General features: G+C 38.5%; 1 protein-coding gene across 1 annotated transcript; it reads right to left on the bottom strand.

Moving 5' to 3' along the window:
- Positions 1–754: 754 nt before the first annotated feature.
- Positions 755–24022, bottom strand: nsfl1c (NSFL1 (p97) cofactor (p47)). The gene is made up of 9 exons (XM_060836351.1): positions 23881–24022; positions 20672–20769; positions 17431–17502; positions 15635–15800; positions 13817–13909; positions 12685–12794; positions 9360–9497; positions 3483–3647; positions 755–1382 (listed from the first exon to the last, which is right to left on the bottom strand). Exons 1-9 carry the CDS (start codon positions 23983–23985, stop codon positions 1220–1222), a joined length of 1110 nt encoding a protein of 369 aa, XP_060692334.1. The 5' UTR covers positions 23986–24022; the 3' UTR covers positions 755–1219.
- Between the last annotated feature and the right edge of the window lie 309 nt (positions 24023–24331).

The raw sequence follows: 24331 nt of genomic DNA, 5'->3' as shown, positions 1-24331 counted from the left end.
TTAAGATTGTGATTTGCATCAAAATAAAGGAAAACTCCTTTAGCCAGCACACACTGCTCAACACAACAGACCATAGTACATTGTTGTTTTTGTTCTCTCGTGACAGAAATGAACAGATGCAGCAAAGATTGCCATACATGCTTAAGAGATCAAGGCACTTTTCAACAACAAAGCAATAACACCAAACTGTAGAACATGCAGACATGAAACACTCAACCTCCATAATCACGGTTCTGTTAAAGAGGTTTAGGAAGTAGAAATAGATGCTTTGTCTCCAATTCTGTGCCCAATTTACAAAGTTTAAGATTATGAAGAGTTACGTGGTTATTACATGGATGTCACTGGCTAGAGAAAGGGCAAACAGTTGGAAAGAAAATTCTTTACAGTGCAATTAGAATAAAATTATTTGCACAAATCACCTCAAAAGTAATTTTTAAAGTAATCTTCAAAAAAGACAATAGTACTGAGGATCAAAAATAAAGTGGGATTACACATGAAGAAAAAAAAAATCATTTCAAGGCTCAATGAAACAAATAGCCTGTTTCTATAGAATGAAGTAATTACAGGTAGAAGAGAAAAGGGGCAAGCTCACTATTACTGTTGTTAAACTTTTAGGAATTTTGGTAAATGACAGGATTTGCTTCATCTCAAACTTTGACCCACAATATGCTTAGAAAAACCTCTTTTTGCGAACCGTTCCATCCTACCGTAAGCAAAGTCATTATCCAGGCTAAAAATAAAACTCACAATAACGTTCTGCTCAGATTATTCATTTGATGCAATAATGTACAAAATGAACAATGCTGGATACATGACCCATTTCACAACATATAATGTTTTAAATTTGAAAAAAATGTTAGAATGCAATTTTTAGTCAAGTTGCAACCCTATCTCCAATACAACAGCAGTCACAGGAAAGTAGATGTTAGTAGGATCGCATCAACTTATATTTGTGGATTTGAACTTTTAATGTATAATGTTTTCACTTAAAAATTGAAAAAAATGTTACAAATCAAAATACACAATTAAGGTTTATATCACAAAGTCACGCTTAAAGCTGTGTAACTGAATGCTTACATGTTATTACTTCAATAACCCTAAGGGTAAACAGTTTCATTTAAAAGCATTTTTTCCAATTTATCACAACCAGTGAGTTAAACTAACAAAGTCCGAACAGTTCAAATACTCCACAAACATGAGGTTTGATGGAGAAGTGCATTCATTTCAGCCTCTGTACTATTACAGCATTCAGCAAATTGGCATCTTTCAGGGTCTCATTCTCATTTGTCAGCTCTTTGCTAGGGAAGGTGGTCATCAGCACAAAAGGAGTATATGCCAAAGCCGGACGGGCATCAATTATGAAATGTCGAATATCCTGAACGCTGTGGACCAAGAAAAACAAGGTTATTTTTCCCTAATTACAAAAAACCCTAAAACTTTCTATACAGACTGAGCTACTGTGAATCTCTAAAGAAAGGACACCAACACGATCAATCTGTTCTTGATAATAATGTTATATTGTGCATAAATTCAAGTTTTGATCTAAATCAAGCAGTTGATTTGCTGACTTGATGGCTGAATGAAGTTAATCCAATGAGTGACTGAAGTATTTAGACAAAAATCAGTGTTTATTCTAAGCTTGATGACCTTAAGTAGAGTGACAAAAAGTTTACTTCACAACCCAGCTAAACAGAGAGTGAAAGAAATTAAAAGAAACTCAGATCAAAGATCTGTCCAGGTTGTTTTCCAGTGACTATTGCTGGAAAAGTGAAGATGTATGGTTTTTGGATAAAGATGCTGATAGAGTTGAGTCCAAATAACATTGTAGCATGGCTGAATTTCATACATATGCTCAATATCTAATGCACAAGACAGAAATGTCAACTGGGGAGATATTGGAAAACAAATCAGTTGTAAGCATACAATCCAAACTAACTCTCCAACACACTGCTTAGCACACTGCAAGTGTGCGAAGTTGATCAAGATAATATTTTTGGTTGAAGTAAAATTGATAGGCTACTCAAAAAGTTTAAATGCTGAAACTTACATTGTATTACTTGAAGGTACTACTTTCAGTGCCCTAGCATTTTGGCTTTTCTCAGATAACATTCTTAATACAACCATAGCTCACCAATTACCTCATTAAAATGGAGAGATGTTGGTGGACTAAATTGACTGTCATGAAAGGGTCACTGCATTTCAAAACAAGTTAGCTTTACATAGCTCCAATAATGCAATAAAATATTTAAAGGGCTGCACAAAAGCATAATAAAATATGGCACCAAGCCTCAATGAGATGAGATATCAGAGCAGATGACCAAACAGTTGGTTAAAGAAGCTGGTTTTAATGAATGTTTCAAAGGAGGTAAGTGGAGTAGCGAAACAAATAAGGTTAAGGGCTGGAATTTCAGAGGATTGAACACAGGTGACCACACCCTTGGTTGCCAATCATGAAGGAGTGAGATTCTGAATGTGAGGTGCACAGATAGGAGGGGATTGTAGGACTGGAGATTAGTGGGCCAATACATGGAAAGATTTAAAAACTAAAGTGATATTTAAGTTAGGATTTTAAAAGTAAAACCAATGCTTTGACAAAGTTCCATAATAGTACAAGTTGTCAAGTTTAGAAACCCAGTTATTCCTAGTTCTTCCATGAGAAATTAAACATGAAAACAAACTCTCTGGAGAATACTTTGTATAACATTTTACAATTAACTTCAGACAATACCCTTCCAATTCCCAAATGATATTTACAAAAAAAAAGAGATGGGCAGTTACTGAGTGTGCAGTTCCAATAACAGGGCAAATAATTATGTAATTCTGTTCCGAAGAAGGGTCACTACACAAAATGCTAACTCTGCTGTTTCTCTAGCGATTTCTGTTTCTGTATCAACGAATTATGATGCTTTTCTGAAGTTTGAAAAATGCTTGGACTGAGCCACACATGTCAAAGTGGTCCCAGATACAATTTTCTTCCCAAGTTGTACTATTTAGCTCAGCAACTCAGATGACGTTAGGAGTACTATAAGTGATCTTAGCACTCAAAGAACAGAGCATAGCACATGTTCTATTGTGTTCGGAATGGGCATCAGTTCACAGAATGATCAAATCATATCCATGATCAAATAATGCAATACTCATGCTGAGGTGCACACTTAAATAATGTGCCTAGAATAAAGTGCTTTTGGGAAAATGGTATATTGAACTTCAGTAAGAGTCAGTTTTTTTGAGAGAAAGGCAGGACAGGAATGACATTTTTCCTCCTATGCTGATATCATTAAAAGAATTTCTGTGAAATTGGGAAGTCAGGTCAGTGTAAATATTTTTTGACACATGTACAGTATAATGCAATAGCAATTGCAGGGACATGGGACTGTCAGAATCCATTTCATACACTGGCTGCGTTATGACAATGAGTAATGTTAATTTCCTTCTGAAAATAGGAATAAGTTGGAAAATGATTCTTGTTGCTATTATCTTACCTATGCGTGTGATTGAACTTCTGAACGAGACGCCCTCCATCTGCAAGCCGTATCTGGATACTAGTGGTCGGTTGTAATTCATTTACATGAACAGATGAACTTGCCTTTGCTTCATTTTCTGCTTGTTGTGCTGGAGAAGTTGTAGTGACTAACTGAGGTGTGGCACTGTGGACAAAAAACAAAAATAGGTTGGTTTGCCTAAATTGTACTCAAAGTCTTTTAACAGTTATAACAGTTAGTAAATAGAAAAGGCAGAATCAATGGAATTGACAATAATCAGCTGTAAATGAATGTGATATAAAATAGTTAATGCAAAACAAATTTATACAGCTTTAAATTTGTTTAATCTTGAAGTCTGATCATGATCCTCTTCTATTAAAAACAAATGGCAAGTTACTGAAAAATAAAGCAAAGAAAAGCATGTTTAAATGTAGGCATAATCCCTTCAAGCAAATACATAGATGTCAATAACATGGTTGATCTCAAGGCTCTGTGCCAGTTGGAGCTAAGTCATGATTACTATCTCAAATTCTATGAGTAATCTATGCTCAAAAAAAAATCCAACTGCAATATTAAGAAAGCTCCAAATGAGAGGCGTAGGCATATATGGAGGCAAAGTAATGAAATATGGTAAGACAAAAAAGTTCTAGATTTGCTACAAAAGTATAAAAACAAAAGAGATAAGTATGTTCAAGCAGAAAGTCCATGCTAACAGGGGATTTTTACCAACTTAATATAAACTGGGAGTTCCCAGAAATTAGAATCTCATTTAGTAAATGGAATGTCCCGCACAACCTTTCTCTGGGAGTCCAGGATTGACACTTTTATCTAATAATATTGTGTGAGAATTTTATCTGTAGCACATAAAACATTTCTGAGTCCGTGTAATTTCTCTTAGACAATTCTGACCTGGGTAATTTTACAGGGGTGGGGAAAGTATGCAAAATATTGGCATGGCAATATATAAAAAAAGAGAGAGAAAATACACTTAACAACTGACATCAAACAAACCGGAGTGGCAGACGCAGTTATAGTCCTGGAGAACATCAAATGACTAAGAAAGCGAACAATGAGTTTATTGCAAGGTCGGCAGAGTACAAATCTGAGGCCAAAATGCTCAAGCTGTACAGACCTCCACATCCCATTGAGATGTATTATTCTATTCTGAAGTGACTGAGGCACAAGTGAAGTAACCAATCTATGGACAATCTCTATATACAATCACAGAGAAGGGCCAGGGGGCAAATTCGAAAGATTAATTCCAAAAGAAGTTAAGAACAATTGATTTCTCCACCATCTTGAAATTGGATAAATGTAAAGAAATTATATACATTTGAAACTAGGTAGCATAGAAAAGGTTAAATCAAAGGCAATAATTCAAGTCATTTGACAACTGCAGGTCAAAAAGAAACAAATACAAACTTGTAAAAAGCAATGTACAATCGATGAGGAAGCATTCCTTACATATAGTTTAAGTAATTACTGGAATGATCTGTAAGTAGTGTACTGGAGACAAACACTCCAATCATTTAACAGCAAGCTAGATTCCAAAACTCCTCCTCTTTGGGTTGGAATGCAGGTGCAGACAGAACAGAACTGAAAAAGATTAAATTCCAATAGAAACAACTCAAATGGCTTCCTTATCTGCAGTTGTAGACCAGAGACTTCGAGAACACAGATAAGTGGATATAACAAAAAAAGTCTATTCTCTCCTACTGTGGTTCTCACTACTACTCCCACAGCTGGATCCTGAGGCTGTGACAACTCATTAGATACTATACCATTAAGGTTTCACATTCAACCCTCCCTGCTAATTGGCTTTAGTTTTGCATGAGATGACAGTGTTGTAGCTATGACAGAATAGATAATTTCTTAAACCAGACACTAATGCAGGAAAATGTCCAACGAGGAAAAGTGGGCAAGAAATAAGAGTGTGAAGAGATGACATAGAACAGGAATATGTTTTAAAATACATAAACTGAGCATAATGGAAGGAATACTATTAACACAAATGCTGCAACTGGAATCCAAAGGAAGATCAGCTGTTATTGCTGGAGACGTTTTACTGAATTAACAATGCAGACACAGATTGACTGCACTTTCTACAGAGTTGTGTGGAAACAACGTGTTTGGGCAGGAAGTGACGAAGAGAGGAAAGCAAAGGCATCAATTTGGTGTGACAAAATTAGATGAAAACAAATAGCTGGCAGATCAGCTTGGGAGCTTTAGAAGCGATGATAAGAAGCTTAACAGAGATCTTGGAGAAAATTTAAAGAGGATAGATGAAAAGTAGAGAGATTCATGGAAGAAGCTCTAGATTAAGAAACAGTTTAAGGCTTTACAACTGACATTGGGATAAAAGCAGTAGTCCAGAATAACAATGGAATGTTCCAAAAAGGATACAATCCCAGAGGAAATTGCTAAAAGAAAGTGGAGGGGGAGAATAAATTAAGTAAGTATTATCAAAACAATGGTTAAAATAATTGAGGGATAATAAACCAATGTAGGTCTGACAGTGTAGATAAAATGAAGCAGCAAAGCAAGGGCTGGGGTTTTGCATTTAAAGACGAGAGGACAGGAAATCAGAGCACTCAAATAGTTATGTCTTGAGGAGACAAGTTTATAATAATGTAGAGCCGGAGATAAAAGGCAGAAGTGGGTGATGATACAGAAAAGCAACTGGTATTGGTGAGGAAAAAATATAGATTTCAGCGTTTATCTCATGTTTGAACAAGATTGTAACTCGTAAGCAGTAATAGAGGTTCTGGTCAGAATAAGGAGTTTGGAAACTGTGAGAACCAAGACAGGGAATATGGTTTGTGAGGAGTCAAAAATGCTGACTTTGATCAACTTGTTATTGGGAAAACCAAAGTTGCGACTAGTCCAGCCTAAAAACTGAATAAATTCTTGTAATCAGAAACTTGCTTTCAAGGGTGGGGATGAAAAAGTAAGACGGATTCCTGTATTACTTTCAGAAGTTATTTTTGTGAATATTTCTCAAATTATAATTAGTTCTAATTTACCTATACTTATAGGAAGCTGGCTGCACAGAACACCAAAAAAATTGTAAAAACAAACAGTTTTACAAGTAATAAAGTACTGCAGATTGTCAGTGTCTTTTGTACACAAGCTATTCCACTAATAAAAGTTAAACTGGAGAAAAACTTATAACGTAATAGCCTGACACTGGGAAGTTAGGAACAGGAATAGGCCAGTCAGCCCCTTGAGTCAAGAGGGTGGTGCTGGAAAAGCATAGCAGGTCAGGCAGTATCAGTGGAGCAGAAGAATCAACGATGAAGGACTCGTGCCCAAAGGAAACTGATGTAGGGCTTGTGCCCAAAACATCAATTCTCCTGCTCCTCTGATGCTGCCTGACCCGCTGTGCTCAACTCTGAGCTCCAGCATCTGCAGTCCTCGCTTTCTCCTAGTTGAATTCAGCTCCTTGAGACTGTTCCACCATTCAATGAGATCATGGCTGATATGGCCTACCTTCACATACATGCCTTTGGCTCATATCCCTTAATACCTTTGCTTATCAAAAACAACTAATTTAAAATTAGCAACTGATCCTGCGCCCACTGCTATTTGTGGAAGAGTTCCAAACATCCACCATCTTTTACATATAGGAGGTTCTTCCTAACATCACTCCTGAGCAGTCTGGCCTTTACTCTCAGGTTCTGCCCCCACCGGTTCCAGAATCCCCAACTAGTGGAAATAGTTTATGTACTCTGCTTTTTCTTGTGAACACCTTGAAAGCTTTGATTAGATCACCCCTTTACCGTCAAAATTCTGGGGAAAACGTTTCCTCACAACTTTAACCCTGAAGTCCAGAGATTATTCTTTAAACTTAAATGTAAATCTACCTCTCAAAGTCAAATATATCCATCCTGTAGTGTGGTGCCAAGATGTGCTCTAATGACCCCATGGTGCTAAATGGGGACACCTTAGATTAAAAAGATCTTTTACCTCCAACTAATTTGTATTTCATTTTTTTTTAAATAATGATGCAAACACGCAAAGCCACACACTTCCTGAACGCAGCTGAGAAATTGGTTTTGGAGAACAGTTTTCGATTATATTCATTACAATATGAAAATTGCTACTGACTACAGCAACATGCTGCAAGTACCAATCAAGTGGATTTGTAACGTTCCCTTTAAGCTGTACAGTTGTGAAAAGGCATAGCAATCAGGAACTTTGCACTCAGGATGAAAAGAGCCACACACAAAAAACACTTCAAGATCTGCACATACAGAGCCTCAGATCAATCGTAAAGCTTTGTACAATGCAACAAGTTGATTGTGCAGAGTAAACAGGTTTTAGGCAACAATATTTCCTTCACAAAGATATTTTTCTTCTTCTAGTCAAATATAGTTACGTTCTCATTGCTTTCCATCAATTGCTCGAAGTGCAATGTACTGACGTTGCAGCAGACTTTACAATTCTCAGAAGATGGTACAATGGCACTACAGTCATGTTAAATATTATACGGTAGATTTTCATTACTCACTGAATCATTGTGGTTACATTTCCAAAATGGTGCAAGGCATTACACATAAAATTTGCAACCTGGAGCTCTTTACACCAGTCTTTCATTTTAATTAGTCTAACCTTTTTATACACCAAGGAACGAATATTTTTACATTGTTCCTTTACTTGTTCTCTTATTTCTGAACTAGTTATTCCTGGTTCGCTAACGACAGTAACTCAGTTATATGGCACATATCTGGAGTGTGACAAAACATCTTCCACTTTCCTGGTTCCAATAATACTCAGGAAGATTAATATCATCCAGGACAAAGCTGCACTTATTTAGCACCCCATCCACCACTTTCAACATCCACATTCTCCACCATTGACAAACAATGGTAGCAATGTGTAGATCTACAAAATGTACTGCAGCAACTCAGCAAGACCTCTCTCACATTATTTGCCAGACAGCCTCTACAACCTAGAAAAACAAGGGCAGCAAACACATGGGAGCATCACCTCCAAGCCACTGCATACTGAAACTGGAACTATAGTAGCTGTTTCTACTGTCACTGGAACTTCGTTCCCAACAACAGTGTAGGTTTACCAGGTGGACTGAAGCAGATCACCACCACAAGAATAAAATAAAGAAAATCACTTGCATCTTTTCCATGACACTCAATACATTGATGAATTTTTGTCAGAAGCCTACAAACCATAGACAGCCTACAAAAATTCAACACATCTGCCTCTCCTCAGAAAGCATCAATTGCACGGCTAGACTTAGCGGTATTTTCTGGAAGTACTGGCTTTCGCTCCCTTCTCTTAAAGGTCTGTCTTTTACAGGTTTAATTTTTGAGAGTTTCATTGGCATTTCTCACCTTCAAAAGTTTGTACAATTAATGCATAATTTTCAATTACTCTGGTTATCCTTCGACATTTTCCTTCATTAAAAGATGTGGTCTTATTGCAAACAGCAGCATCCAAGTGACACTTGATAGGCTGATCCATGACAAAGGGGTCATATATTTGAAAGTTGAAAGCAAGTTGATTATACAATTAACTGAATTTAGTCAAACAGTGATGTATCAATTCTCACCTTCTCGATAACATCAATCAATGCAGCTTATTGTAAATGGAGTAATTCACTGCAATGAATTCTCAGTGGTTTCAACTCAACTATTTAGCTAAATCAGAATAACTTTCACCTCAATTTGACAAATTCCCAAAAAGAACACTGAACTAATATATCTGGAATCCAATAACATTTACCTTCCCCAAATACTGATGCTTTGCATATACTAACGACAGCAACGTAGGGTGAACTGAATTGAAATGAGGTCCTACAGAGTATACAAACAGTTCAGATTATTGCCAAAAAGAACTTGTGCAAGTTTCTGCATTTACCTCCCTAACTTCTGTCCTTCTCCACCAAATGCCTTAAATGCAGCCTTTGATTTTACAAACTCTTGATCTCTGTGGTCTTCCATGTCCAGGTTTACCTGCCCACCTCGGGCCAATCGTCGCAGTTCCAGTGGAATCTCACTGCAAATAGTAGAATGAAGGACACTCAATATACAATTAAAAGCAACAACTAGGAACAGAAAAGTACTGTTTTACTCAATATTTTATATGAAATAGCAAATTAATTTCTGCAAAGAAATTTAGAATTGGCCTGAATAAGCCATCTTCTGTTCCTCAAGAATTCAAATCAGCTGCACTACATCATTACTAAAAAATCAGGTTAGAATTCTCAATGTTAAATGTGAGGTTGGTTTAAAGTACAACTAACATGCATTCACTTTGGATAAAATAATATGTCCAAAAAATATGTGATAACTAGTACAACTCATACCCCAACAGGCCATTGTGTATACTTTGTCCATGAGTAGTTTTGTTAGAATGAGTGTTAATTTTGGTGGACTAAGTTTTAGGTTTTGCAGTCAGTTTATTCACAACAGCTTCTCAAACATTACAGAACACATTAAATCAACATTTAAATTAAGGTCCCACAACCAACTGATGGTAATGAGAATCTTAAGTCCAGGAATTAACTGTGAGGTTTGAGTCATTTGTGAAACGATGTGCAACAGACAGACAGAACAATGTTAGAGTTTTTAGAAGTAGGATTCATTTATTTTTTAAATTACAGATGACAGAGTGGTCACAGCACCAGGGCCCTAGGATTGATTCCACCCTCAGGTGACTGTGTGTGGAGTTTGCACGTTCTCCCAGTGTCTGCAGAGTTTCCTCTGGGTGCTCCAATTTCCTCCCACAGTCTAAAGATGTGCACGTTAGGTGGATTGGTCATGCTAAATTGTCTACTGTCCAGGGGTACATAAGTTAGGTGGGTTAGCCATGGGAAATGCGGTGTTACAGGGTTAGTGCAAGGGTGAGTCTGGGTGGGATGTTCTTTGGAGGGGTAATGTGGATTCTGTGCCAAATTACCTGTGTCCAATCTGTAGGAATTACATGATTCTATGAAAAGAATTACAGTTTTTTCCAGACTGACAGACTAGTAATAACTCATATCAAAAGTACTATATAAGATAAGGTAAACTTGCCACTGTTTTAACACACCATAGGGCTGCATTCTCATTGTGTTGGCATCACTCTGCATCACAAATTGGCCACCCAGCCAACTAAGCTAACTGACCTGATACAGAATTGTTGAAGCAGTGTTCTCTATCTATACCAGGAGATGCTGAAGACTTTATTAACAAGCTGCTTTAAAATATCAATACCTAAGCAAGAAAGTTGTGCATATCACAAATCAAAATAAAACGCGATTACTAAAAAAAGTGAATAGAAAAGTTTTGCCAGACTTTTAAAATATTTTCTCTCTGCAGGAGAATCATTAAGAACCAGACATGACAGACTATTTCACTATTCTGAAAAGGAACAGAAACAGCATTTTTCATACACTTAACTGAAAAAAAATTCAAAAGTTTAGATTTGAGAGATTATCTAAATTAGACTGTACTTGACTATAGAAGATTAAGGGTTGTGTTGATTGAGCTTTTTAGGATTTTGATGGGAATTTCAAGCATAGAGAGAAATATTTCTACTGATGAAAGAGTCTCGGAGAAGGGGACACAACCTTACAAAATCAGATGGCCTCCTTCTTTAGAGACCACAATTTCCCTTCCCACATGGGTGAAGATGCCCTCCAACGCATCTCATCCACCATGCCCCCCCCGCCTTCAAACCCCACCCCTCCAACCGTAACAAGGACAGAACCCCCCCTCACCAACCAACCTTCGTATAAACCACATTTATCCGACAACATTTCCGCCACCTCCAAACGGACCCCACCACCAGGGATATATTTTCCTTCCCACCCCTTTCCGCCTTCCACAAAGACCGTTCCCTCCGTGACTACCTGGTCAGGTCCACGCCCCCCCATCAACTCGCCCTCCCAGCCTGGCACCCTCCCCTGCCACTGCAGAAATTACAAAACCTGTGCCCACATCTCCATCCAAGTCCCCAAAGAAGCCTTCCACATCCAAAGTTTCACCTGCACATCCACCAATATCATTTATTGTATCCGCTGCTCCCAATACAGTCTCCGCTACATTAGGGAGACTGGACGCCTCCTAGCAGAGCGCTTTAGGGAACATCTCTGGGCCACCCGCACCAATCAACCCCACCGCCCTGAGGCCCAACATTTCAACTCCCCCTCCCATTCTGCCAAGGAAATGCAGGTCCTGGGTCTCCTTTACCGCTGCTCCCTCACCACCTGACGTCTGGAGGAAGAACGCCTCACCTTTTGCCTCGGAACACTTCAACTCCAGGGCATCAATGTGGATTTCACCAACTTCCTCATTTCCCCCTCCCACCCCACTCCAGCTCCAGCCTTCCAGCTCAGCACCATCCTCATGACCTGTCCTACCTGCCTATCTTCCTTTCCACCTATCCACTCCACCCTGCTCTCTTACCTAAGACCTCCATCCCCACCCCCATTTACCTATCGTACTCTATGCTACTTTCTCCCCACCCATTTATCTCTCCACTCTGCAGGCACCCTGCCTCCACTCCTGATGAAGGGCTTTTGCCCGAAACGTCAATTTTCCTGCTCTTCGGATGCTGCCTGACCTGCTGTGCTTTTCCAGCACCACTCTAATCTAGATTCTTACAAAATCAGAGCCAATCCATACTGGGGAGAAATTAGGAAACACTTTCTGTACACACAAAAATAATTGTCAAAGTTTGGAACTCAATCTCACAGAAAGCAGCAGATATTGGTTCAATTAAATAATTTTAAATTTTAGATTAACATTTATTTGTGAGAAAAAGATATGGTGCCAATGCTGGTGGATTGAGTCAAGGTATAGATCAACCTTATTCAATGGTAGAACAGGCTTGTGATTTGAATGAGCCCCTCCTGTTCCTATGTTAACAGAAATAGATTAGATTAATGAGCACAGTTTTCAGTTATTGCCAGTGGCAACATAGTGAGATGTAACTAAACTCATTAGTTCATGCAATGCCCCCTACAGACATATTTACAGAAAGTTGTACCTTTTGTAACAAATCACCATGGTATTCATCACAACCTTTTCCACATGTTTAATGAATACATTGGTCAGATAAATACATTTGGTCTCATCACCAGAATTTATCAATAACAAAGTTTGTCTGCTTGCAAATATAGATGCACCAAGAGTAAAGTATACACAACTGGACAACAATGGAGCCATTCATAACCAAACTTGTGAAATATTTCACTTACCCTCGCCTAATAGCTTCCAGGAACTGGGCATTGGCAGGATCAGTGTAATTTCTCAGCTCTCCATCATCAACACTAAAACCACTTTTCCAGAGTTTCAGTATAACATGAACCTGTTGAACAATATTCAGAATTAGCTGGAATCGAGTGCAGCACAATCTAAATCATTCAGTTATGACTGAGGGGTAAATTGATTCCTTGATTAACTGCCAGCATTTACAAGTGTAAAAATTTCACATAATAGTTTCAAGGTTCTATAAGGGTTACATCATCATCCTATACCCATAATGTCATGGCCTGAATCTCAGTAATAATCCTGATAATATTGGACTTAAACTGAACAATGAAAGCAATAATTGGAAATAAAAAAGCAAGACTCCAAGTTTAACGTAATGCTCACTTCAATATCAAACAATCATCACTCGGAAGAACTGAATACAATTTGTTGTTTTTTTCTTTTTACAGAGGTACAGTAATTGTGTGCTTATTAGACCAGATTGAAACTATGTTTTTAACTGAGAATATTTGGGTTAGCCAAAAACGCATTGAACTACGCCTTTAGGGAAGGCCCTCCATACTTATCTAATCTGGTCTATATCTAACTCACAGAGAAACTATGTGATTGATATAAATGCCTTCAGGACAATAAGGAATGTGTAACAAATTCTGCCTTGTCACAGCTTGAGAGAATGAAGAGTATGTTACCTGCCAATTCTAAAATTGCAAAAAAAAACACTTGGCTTAAAGCTGGCTAGGAATCTGCTCAGAGGCATTTTTACATAATTGGAATATGTTTTATACTGCTGCAGAATTAATCTATTATTGTGCCATTAGGAGAAGAAATGGAGAATAATTTTGCAAATATTTGAACTGTCCAAAGAGTTTCAAAGGAAATTCACAGGGTAATCCACAGCCTAATTCGGTCATTATCAAAAAAAACATGCCATATTAGCAATTTAATGATTTGTTTCTACTATTTCCACATATATCACAATTATTAAAACCACATTATATTCCTGACTTAAGCTGAAAACAATTACATTACTTCCACGAACTCACAAGAAACTTTTCCAACCCGATTATATATAAACTTAAGTTATACTAAAGCCAGAATGCTGCATCTTTGAAAACTCACATCTTGTGCTGTCTCTGGTCTCCTTTCTCCTGTAACATATGCAGATTGTTCTCCTTCAGTTGCTCCTAAACGGTATCCACCACCGCCAAATGGCTTTAAGATAAAAAAAAGCTTCACAGCTTGATCAAATAAAAACTTTATTTTAACTAACTATGTGGTATGTCACACAGTATTAAAGTCAAAAACTTAAAATCACTAATCTACAACATCCATCCTAAAAATAATGTTAAGATTCTCATCATCCACAATACTTCACTGAAAGTTAATATAGTAACAAGACTGTGTTTATTGTCAACTCCAATTAAGTGTGCAGTGACTGCCTACAGCACACAGAAGTACAGCTTAGCAGTTTAAACTCCTGAGCATCTGCTCACTGAAATCAACAAACATTACAGAATGGCAGAACTGACTGATCAGTGAGTGTTTTATGAAATCTGCTGCACTAAAGCAGCCATGCAAGAAGTGCCTCTAAAATGCATTCGAAATTTGTTGATCCAGAAACATGGACAGAAAGACCTCTTGGTGCCGCACCCATTACCTAATAACTGTACAAGTAGAAAGCTATGCAGCAAAGGAATCTGCCATCAATGAGGTGAGGCAGGAGACAATTTGCAGCAACCAGGGATCAACTGGAAGAATCTGTTACCATGACATGATATTAACAATGCCATTTATATATATGCAAGCAGCCAGGGGTCATCTTTAGCGACCACATTGACATTAGTAGAACACACGGCATGTTAACAATAAATTTGTTTCCTTGTGATTTAAAGTGATGTACGAAGAGAATTTACTGTGTTACCACCTAGAACAGAATTGTTTAACTCCAGTCTAGCAGTGGATACCATTATCTTCAGCAATGTTGGGCCAATGTTGGGAGGGTTGAGAGATAGTGGTAGGAGGCTTGTGAGGAGCAAGAACATATGCATGGACCTGCTGGGTTGAATAGCTGTTATAAATATATTGTGGAGTGCTATGACTACTACTGTATCTAATGAAAATATGTAAGGACAATGGTGATTGGGAACGAGTTAATGTGGAATATGATGCTGGCAGCAGAGTTTTGAATGAATTAGAGATCTTAGGAGCATAGCACCATTGAAAGTCTTTTTTTTAAAAAAGGTTGTGAGGAAAACATTCAGAAAAGGCTGTATATCCAAACATGCTTCAAAAATGAATACCAGTTTAACTCAAATATCCTGGTAAGCATTTACACCTAAGGTCTCTGACACCTAAAGTCAAGATTAGAGTGGTGCTGGAAAAGCACAGCAGGTCAGGCAGCATCCGAGGAGCAGGAAAATCGATGTTTCGGGCAAGGGCCCTTCATCAGGAATTATGATGAAGGGCTCCTGTCCAAAACGCTGATTTTCCTGCTCCTCGGATGCTGCCTGACCTGCTGTGCTTTTCCAGCACCACTCTAAATCTTGACTCTAATCTCCAGCATCTGCAGTCCTCACTTTCGTCCCTGACACCTACAGTACATGTCTGTGGCATATTTGTACACTGTGGATCTACGTGAACAATTTTAAAATATGCCCTCAATTATTTTTAAAAAATGTTCACTAGACCATTTGCTCCTATAATTAGAATAGGAAAAACTTAGGAATGAGCTGGGGGGCGGGGGAAACAGGGTAAGGGTAAAATGACGAGAACTTTATTCTGGATTATAAATAACTTAGCATTGTGTTACAACTGATTATGAATATGTAATTAACAAAGTTTTACTACCAGCCCAGTTACTGTGATGAGGGGCTAGGGAGTAGCAGGCCTCCAAACCAGTCCAAAACTCTGCCTGGTAGCTTTTAATACCATACATACTTTAGACTTGCTGGATTCTCCAGGACTCTTGCCAGCTCGTTCAACAGCAACCGCACCATGCTCCTTTGCTCCTTTAAACAGGTCTTCTACTAATTCATTCGAATTCTTCTTTTTTGGAGGACCAACAATTTGCTGTCCACTTCTTTCAGAACCACCAGCATAAAACCTTTGAAATTAATAAGACACACACAATCACCATGCATAGATTAGATTAGATTCCCTACAGTGTGGAAACAGGCCCTTCAGCCCAACAAGTCCACACCGACCCTTCGAAGAGTAACCCACTCAGACCCACTCCCCTACATTTAGTCCTGACTAATGCACCTAACACTAGGGGCAATTCAGCATGGCCAATTCACCTGACCTGCACATCTTTGACTGTGGGAGGAAAGCAGAGCACCTGGAGGAAACCCACGCAGACACGGAGATAACATGCAAACTCCACACAGACAGTTGCCCAGGGCTGGGATTGCACCCGGGTCCCTGGTGCTGTGAGGCAGCAGTGCTAACCACCGAGCCACCGTGCTGCCCTCTATAGGGCTGGAGGGAATATTCAATCAGCTTCATTTTCTCAATACTGTATTGATGAATACAGTCTTTCAACTGTATAAAAATATCCAACATTCTTTTTTCCTTTCAGTACAAATTGTTCAGTGCATTCTTTAGATTTCAGATGTGATACTCACCTCATTTCTAACAATGGGGCATTATGTAATTGTTACTTTTACTAAACAAGATTAACCAATGAATTAAATACCTCAAATTACATTTGCGTGAGTATCAAGTAAGCATCAAATTTCAGGATTAAATAATAATCAGAACTATACAGTTTTGTGTGTGTGTGTGTGTGTGTGTGTGTGTGTGTGTGTGTGTGTGTGTGTGTGTGTGTGTGTGAGAGAGAGAGAGAGTGAGAGTGAGAGAAAGAGGGCGAGAAGGGTTCAGCAGCATGCTATATGGCCAAAGAGATTGGTGCTGCCTCCTCTAGGGAAGGCACAATGAATCACATACTAGGCAGTGTCTCTTCCTAGAAGGGCGGGCCTGGGTCAGACTTCTCCCTTAGCCTGTCAACCAAAGGCTGGTAAAATAGGTTGAACACCACCATGGAGGAGATAGTGATTGCTGCCATCACAGCACCACCAGTGTCAGAAAATACAGAAGGTCTTCCTGATTTCTTCTTTTGAGGGGATGGTGGGGGCATCGGAACAGTGGCTGTCTCCCCAACTGGTACTCTAATCCAATAGAAATAAAGGCCTGCATTTTGTTACACCTTTTCAAAGTGGGGCAGTTAAATTCACTATATGTTAAATGCACAAGGTGTAGCACATAATTTGTTTTTGCTGTCCGACTGTATGTTCTACCAAAAGGCAAGAGGCTCAGTTAGTAAGGAGTACCTTCCCACCTATGACAACCATCCCAAAAGATAAAGGGAATCAAGTAGCAGAACGTTACAAAAATACTTTAATACAATTAAAATTAGTCAGTAGTAAATCAGAACAGCTTACCAGGACATTCTGTTGTATGGATATATTAGTGCTCATTATGTATCAAACTCAGTTGGAACTTAGAACAACTGTGTCAACAATATATTTGTACAATAAACACTTCAAATCATAGAATGGCAGAAGGCCATTTGGGCCATTGTGTCCAAGTTTGCTCTTAATGGAGCTATGCATTTACACACAATACTATGCAAGTTGTATAAATCATAAGAAAATATAGGTTGGTGTGGTTCAATATGGAAAAATGCATTAACAGAAAGGCAAGATTCTTGTTGAGAAATGCATTGGTCTGCAAACCTCTGGCCTTCATCATCTTCGTCATCTTTCTCTTCATGCCACAAATCTCTGAATGAGGTTACTCTGGCATCACTATAATTTAAATATAGGAGATAGATTATTATCATTGAAGAACACTTTATCTAATTATTTGCTTTCTATTGTCAAACAAATATGGTACAATACTATAAGTATCCTTAATTAATCAAAGAAAAGCTGATTTATTCTGACTTTCCTCCAAGGAGGAAGTAAAAGATAGCTAGGATATTAAACACGGTTGTACACCACAACAAAAATCAATCCAACTGTGTATTTGAAGCAGAGCAGGGGCCAGACAGAAATTAAAGAACAAATCATTAAACAGTTTTTTTGACATAGAGAAGCAACAAAATATAACTGTGGAGGGCTGTTAAATTTTACGCTACTTAATAAAATACATTTGATGATTGCAGTGGTGTCTTAAAGGCACAGTTTGTCTTGTTGCTGTTTCATAACATCTGTAGTTACATTGGAGATTTCTTGCTCAAGTCCAACCCCCACCCAATAGTAAACACAATCTAACCCAAGATTATGCCTTTTTAAAAAATCCCTTTACATCCCTCACAAGATGAACTATTAAAGCATTTAGTCTCATACATAACCTAACTGCCTTGGTCAGACATGGATTACTTGTTTTCCTTTTTAAAAAAAATTGGTTAAACAACTGTTCCAGTTTCCCAGAGGCACTTACTCAACACAGCAACTGACAATTCCCCGGTGATAAGATTTTTTAAGAAAGTGCAGTGTCATGGCCTACACACCACATACAAACAAAAGCCCTTTCTGGATATAGCAGTCAACTAAGGCAGATGACAGCAAAAGGGACAAGTTACAACAGTAGCAGAAAGTAAAATTCAGCAAGAAAAAGACTGAAGCAACAAATATTTATATATAAAGAAAACAGATACAAAGACAAATAAAATAATCAACCACACCAATATTCTAAGCTATCCCAATGTGCTTACATACAAACTGCTCAAATCAGGGTTTTTTTTTAAAATCACTGTTTTGCACAGGATCTGCACACCTGCAGTAACCAGCTATTGTTTGGAAACACACAACCAATTATGTTATAATTAGCATTTGTGCTCTTGGCCACGAAAATCAAATTAAACCTGGCAGCTCCATCATTACTTCCAGCCTCAAGAATGTTAATAAACACAAGGCTGACCAGAACATAACGTGAAAAAAAAATTCAAAAGCCATGTAACACTGGAAAAGATTTTAAATTTAAGTGGCAGTGTGTACATACTGCTGTGAAATGCAAATTCATGGGATGGAGCACAAAATCTGAATTTATGTTTTATTTTTATTGTTTTCATTATAATAAGATACGCGGTGAAACAAAAAAGGTTTAATTTTTGTCAATAATTGATGTCTGCTGTTAGGAAAGAGTACACCTTTGTCAGCAATAGTTAAAGGACTGATCCACTTCCTACCTCAAATTGCAGATTTTAATTTCCAACTTTCCTTGCTACACCATGGGACATTCTTAACTACAAGCAATTTTAAGTCATAGTGCAGGGATAAAACATTCAGTCATCAGTCCACCTGTATTAGATATTAATACATAAGGACATTAAAGTTAAACTGCTAACTCTCACTGGGGGTTCATACATGAATCAGGCATTTGGGTCAAAAACCAGATATAACAGTGAAATAAAATCTAGTACAGTATCAAAAGCTCAAGAGAAATAGTGAAGTTGGAAAACACAAACAACAGAGAATAAGAATTGAAAGAAATGTAGATGCTGTAAAACAGAAACAAACACACAAATTGTTGGAAAATCTCAGCAGGTCTGGCAATATCTGTGAAGAGAAATCAGAGTTAAAATTTTTAATCTGGCGACCCTTCCTTGGAACTCATGGTAGCTAGGAAAGTGTTGGCTGATCTGCAGAATCTAGGGGAGGGGGAGGAGGTGGGGGGGGGGAAGAGGAGCGAGGGGTAAGGAATAAATGATAGGTGGGGACACAGCCCAAAAAGAGAGAGAAGAGCAGTTGAATAGACAGAGGATTGGATAATGACCTGGCTAGGAGGGTGAATAGCTGTTAATGGAGACTGTTAGTGGTTAATAATATGTAGTGTGTAATGGCAGACTATGTGATAACAAGGCCTGGTGTCTGGGGTAGGGGGCTAGGATATGGGAGAGTTCAGGCCCAAAAATAATTAGAAACATAGAAGATAGGAACAGGAGGAAGCCATTTGGCCGTTCGAGCCTGCTCCACCATTCATCACAATCATGGCATGATTGCCCAACTCAATAGCCTAATCCTGTAACCTCCCAATAACCTCTGATTCCATTTGCCCTAAGTACTATGACTAGCTGCCTCCTATATATGTTAAATGTTTTGGCATCAACTACTTCCTGCAGTAATGAATTTCACAGGCCCACGACTCTTTGGGTGAAGAAATGTCTCCTCATCTCTGTCCTAAATGGTCCACCCGAATCCTCAGAGTGTGACCCTTGGTTCTAGGGACACCCACCACTGGGAACATCCTCCTTGCATCTACCCTGTCTATTTCTGTTATGATTTGGAGGTGCCAATGTTGGACTGGGGTGTACAAAGTTAAAAATCTCACAACACCAGGTTATATTCCAACAGGTTTACATGGAAGCACTAGCTTTCGGAGCACTGCTCCACAACCACCTGATGAAGGAGCAGCACTTTGAAAGCTAGTGTTTCCAAATGAGCCTGTTGGACTATAACATGGTGTTGAGAGATTTTTAGCGTTATTCCTGTTAGAATTTTATAAGTCTCTGTGAGATTCCCCCTCACTCGCCTGAACTCCAACAAAAACAATCTCTCCTCATACATCAGTCCTGCCATCCCCAGAATCAGCCTGATAAACCTTTGCTGCACTCCCTTGAGAGCAAGAGCATCCTTTCTCAGAAAAGGAGACCAAAACTGCACACAATATTCTAGGTGTGGCCTCACAACTGCAACAACACATCCCCACTCTTGTACTTGAAACCTCTCGCAGTGAAGGTGAATATCAAACTGTATTCCCACTTATCGTTTACTCCTCATCTCCTCCCTCCAAACTATCTTCTGCAAATTAACTGACATTTTCTTAGCTACCATCTGTTCGGAGGCAGGGTCACCTGACCCAAAACATTAACACTGATTACTCTTCATAGGCGCTGCCAGGCCTGCTGAGCTTTTCCAGCAACTTTTATTTTTGTAACAAACAGAGAGCCTGACAGAAGCGAAAGACCCTCACCTTTGTGCTACTGTTCTCGAACCCGTACTGGGTTCAGGTTGTGGAAGAGTTATCACATCATCGTCACCACCTTCTTCATAAAAGCTGCCCAGGGCGAGCTGCAACCAAACATACAATACTGAAGACCTTTCTCAAGTGTCAAATCAAATTTATCATAGTTGCACACAAGCTTTCATTTAATTTTTAATGTAAAAATTACAGCAGTCAAGACAGAATTCCTTTAGACCATATTGCCCCGCATGAAATATTTGAGATGTCTTAAATGAAGACAAAATAATTAAATTATTTAGTGTACTTCCTTGATTTCCATAGCTGAACACCTTGTTCAATGTTTAAAAGTATGGAACAGGAACTTGAAGCAACTGATGTTAAGTATAGCATAACTATTCCCAATTGTTAGCAATCTACTACTAAATTTTATCTGGCCCAAAACAATGTATTAAACTTGTGAATTCGACATTTCCATTGTCCAACCCAAATTACACTCCTGTCAAAAAAGGATTAAAATCTAACATGGTTATAAAGGTTTGATGACTCATCTGCAAAGCTTCAACTAGAAGGTCACTGAATCACTTACATTGTGCAATTAGCTGATCTCAGTCAATGGTGAATAAGAGAAATGCTACAATTGGCTTTACCATCATCCAATAATTTTCTTGCTAGAAAATGTTACATTGGGTTATAAGAGGCAGTTCATTACTGATATCTCATTGTCAATTACCCAACTGTTATTAACATTTTAGGTTAACAGTCATTTTTGTTGAAGACGCCCATGAACTTTCAGTCAACACTCTGTGGGTCAGGATTAAAGCCCAATAAAAGTGACATCAAGTAGCATTCACTCAATGAAACTGTAGCAAAACTGCCTCGTTGATAGCTACTGTTTTGCTTTTAAATGTATATAGTTCACAAACTATGTAAAAATGAATGACAAACTTTCAATCATACATTTACCAAACAATGAACAATGAAAACACCAAAAAGCTATTGCTCTGGATCTCCACCCTAGTCATTAAGGTGTCTTCAATAATTATATTTTCAGGAAACTATATACAAGTGTAAAAATCTGGAGAATAATCTAAAAATTTTTACAATCTCTTTACAGTCCCAGAGGAGAGTCATAGTTAATGAACTAAATCAATGACTCTATATATTTTCTTTAGACCAAACAATCTTTCTTACAATTTTACTGTTTAAACTTTATCATCTGGTTTATAGTGCTTTTCTCGAAAGGTTAACTTTGTTTCACTTTCAATTCTTTTTTTATTTAAAGGACAATTCCAGCAGATTTTTTAAAGTCAATAGTGTGGTGCTAGAAAAGCACAGCAGGTCAGACAGGATCAGAAGAATCAACATTCTGGGCAAAAGCACTTCATCCCACACACCCTACTTTTATCACCAGCACCTGCAGTCCTCACTTTCCCCGAGCAGATTTTTTAAACATAAGAAAACCTCCAAAGTAGGTGACTGAGAAATCAATGTCCTTTTAATCTCTGTTTGCCTAATTATTGAATTTATCCTTCCCAAAAGCCATATCTTACTTAAACTCAGAATATTGGCAAAAGTTGTTAATAATCAAGCATTCAAAATTAGCACAGGGAAAAGGTATTAGAGTTTAACTACACTTAAAAACATAATGAACATACTAACTTTGAACTGTTTGACTCTTAGACTTAACTTACTTATCAAGACATTTACTCTGAGGTTTTGAGGAGAGACAAAACCTAAATCAAATGTTAGATTATTCTCTTCCAATGAATGAATCAATTAGTGATTAATGTGTTGTGGTTTGTAATTTGGCAATCTGTTCTGGTTTAAATATCACATGCAAAAACAGGAAATGATGGAGAAACTCAGCAGATCTAGCAGCAACTGCGGAGAGAGAAAGACCCAACATTGAGTCCAGTATGACCCCGTGAAGAATGTTTCTCCACAGATGCTCCAAGACAAGTTTCATTTCTCTAACACTTGTTTTTATTTCAGATTTACAACATCTTCAGTACAGTTATTTTTACAGTAATGTCCAGGGATATGCAGGCTATGTGGAATAGCTATGGGAAATATAGGATTACACAGATAGTGTGGAGGGGATGGATCTAGGTGGCATGCTGGCTACAAGGTTGGTGTGGTCTTGATGGGCTGAATGGCCTGCTTCCACACTGCAGAGATTCTATAAAATGAAAATTACATCTGGGAAAGTAGCCATTAGGATAAATTTGTGCTAATCTTCACACTCTACATATCATCTTGAGGCTGGTCATCACTAGGTAGGTTGATATTTCCATGAAAGAGGTCCACGGCAAGACAATAACAGTTTCAACCCTTGTTTTTCATTGATTTCCATGAACTTATCCTCTTCCCTAAATAGAATGGTGAGAGTCACTGTAATGAACAAATAGTCACCACAATCATAAAGTGTGATCAGTTATATTTAGCACCAACATATCAATCTTCAGGTATGGGAATATTGTGAGATGTCTTTGTGATAGTTGGCATCCCAAGCCTCAGTTTCTCATGAATTAACATTAAAAAATGCCTGCCTTTGAAAGCAATTTGAGTTGTTGGTGGTATGCCGATCACATTGCTGTTCTAAACTTTTAAATGCAATACCACATACCAGACTTTCAGGTGACCTACTCCCTAATCACGATCATGCTGTCTGGAACATTCGTAGACAGGGCTGACTCAAAATAATATCTGGGCTCACAGCAGACTGAAAGCTGTCCTCCCTGCAAGAGGTACCCTTTCTCCCCCAAACAGTATCCCAATTTAAATCGAAACTATCAGCTCGAGGAATTTCGTACCTGGTCCGAGTTCCTCAGCTGTAAAAAAAACACTTATTAGATGATCCTGGGCAAACAGCTCATGGGGCACAAACCATAGACTTTTTTTTAACATCTGAGACCATCTCCTGTGAACTACCCCCTGAACCACTGAGGCCGGATCTACCTCTCCCTCAGGCTCCCGCACTGCGGCTACAACTTGCTGAATCACCACTCAGCAACCCCGGCCCGACACACAGAGAGAGGGAGGGACGGAGCGGCACCAAGCCGGCATTTTGCGGGCCCCGGAGCAGGATCACATTTAAAAAGGGGGCAACCGCGTTAACCCGGCGCCATTTACCCGGACACTGCCACAGGCCCAAACTAGAGGCCGACCCTGACAGAGCGGAGAAGCCACGCTCCCTTCTCCCCAAATCGCGGCTTTACCTGAAGGTCCCAGTCCGCAGACTCCAGGTAAAAGCGAGCCCGCTCTTCCTCGACTCCTGTGACTGTCACGAACTCACGAATAGCTTCTTCCTCCGGCACCTCCATCTTCCCGTGTCACCGCCGGACTGTCCACCCACCCACAATCTCACGCACAAAGGTTCCGGTGGGAACAAATTATCCCTCGTAACGCAGCAAATACAATAAAGCTCAAAAAAGCAACAAACATTGCAATGTAGTGATGTAAACGAAGCAGTTACAAGCAATTAGTTTGCTTTCTTTGAGATTTACTAATTAGTAAATAATTCTTCTACTCAAATTTAGTAAATAATTTATGGATTATATTAAGTTAACATCTAGAAAAATGAGTCAGTGTATTAATATGTAATTTCACGAATAAAATTCAGATTATTTTAACTGAAATATATTGATAGTAGTAACATCGGCACATATA

The sequence above is a fragment of the Hemiscyllium ocellatum genome, chromosome 15 (assembly GCF_020745735.1).
Source record: "Hemiscyllium ocellatum isolate sHemOce1 chromosome 15, sHemOce1.pat.X.cur, whole genome shotgun sequence".
Lineage (NCBI taxonomy): Eukaryota > Metazoa > Chordata > Chondrichthyes > Orectolobiformes > Hemiscylliidae > Hemiscyllium > Hemiscyllium ocellatum.
Note: the sequence above shows the minus strand (reverse complement) of the source record. Positions and strands in the feature narration are given on the sequence as shown.

What these genes read in the sequence shown, in the direction of transcription:
- nsfl1c (XM_060836351.1), bottom strand. Translation starts at nt 23,985, where the DNA reads ATGGAGGTGCCGGAGGAAGAAGCTATTCGTGAGTTCGTGACAGTCACA. An exon ending in TCGAGAACAGTAGCACAAAG is followed by an intron (nt 17,503 to 20,671) that starts GTGAGGGTCTTT and finishes TTTAAATTATAG; the next exon opens with TGATGCCAGAGTAACCTCAT. An exon ending in GAAGATGATGAAGGCCAGAG is followed by an intron (nt 15,801 to 17,430) that starts GTTTGCAGACCA and finishes TTAATTTCAAAG; the next exon opens with GTTTTATGCTGGTGGTTCTG.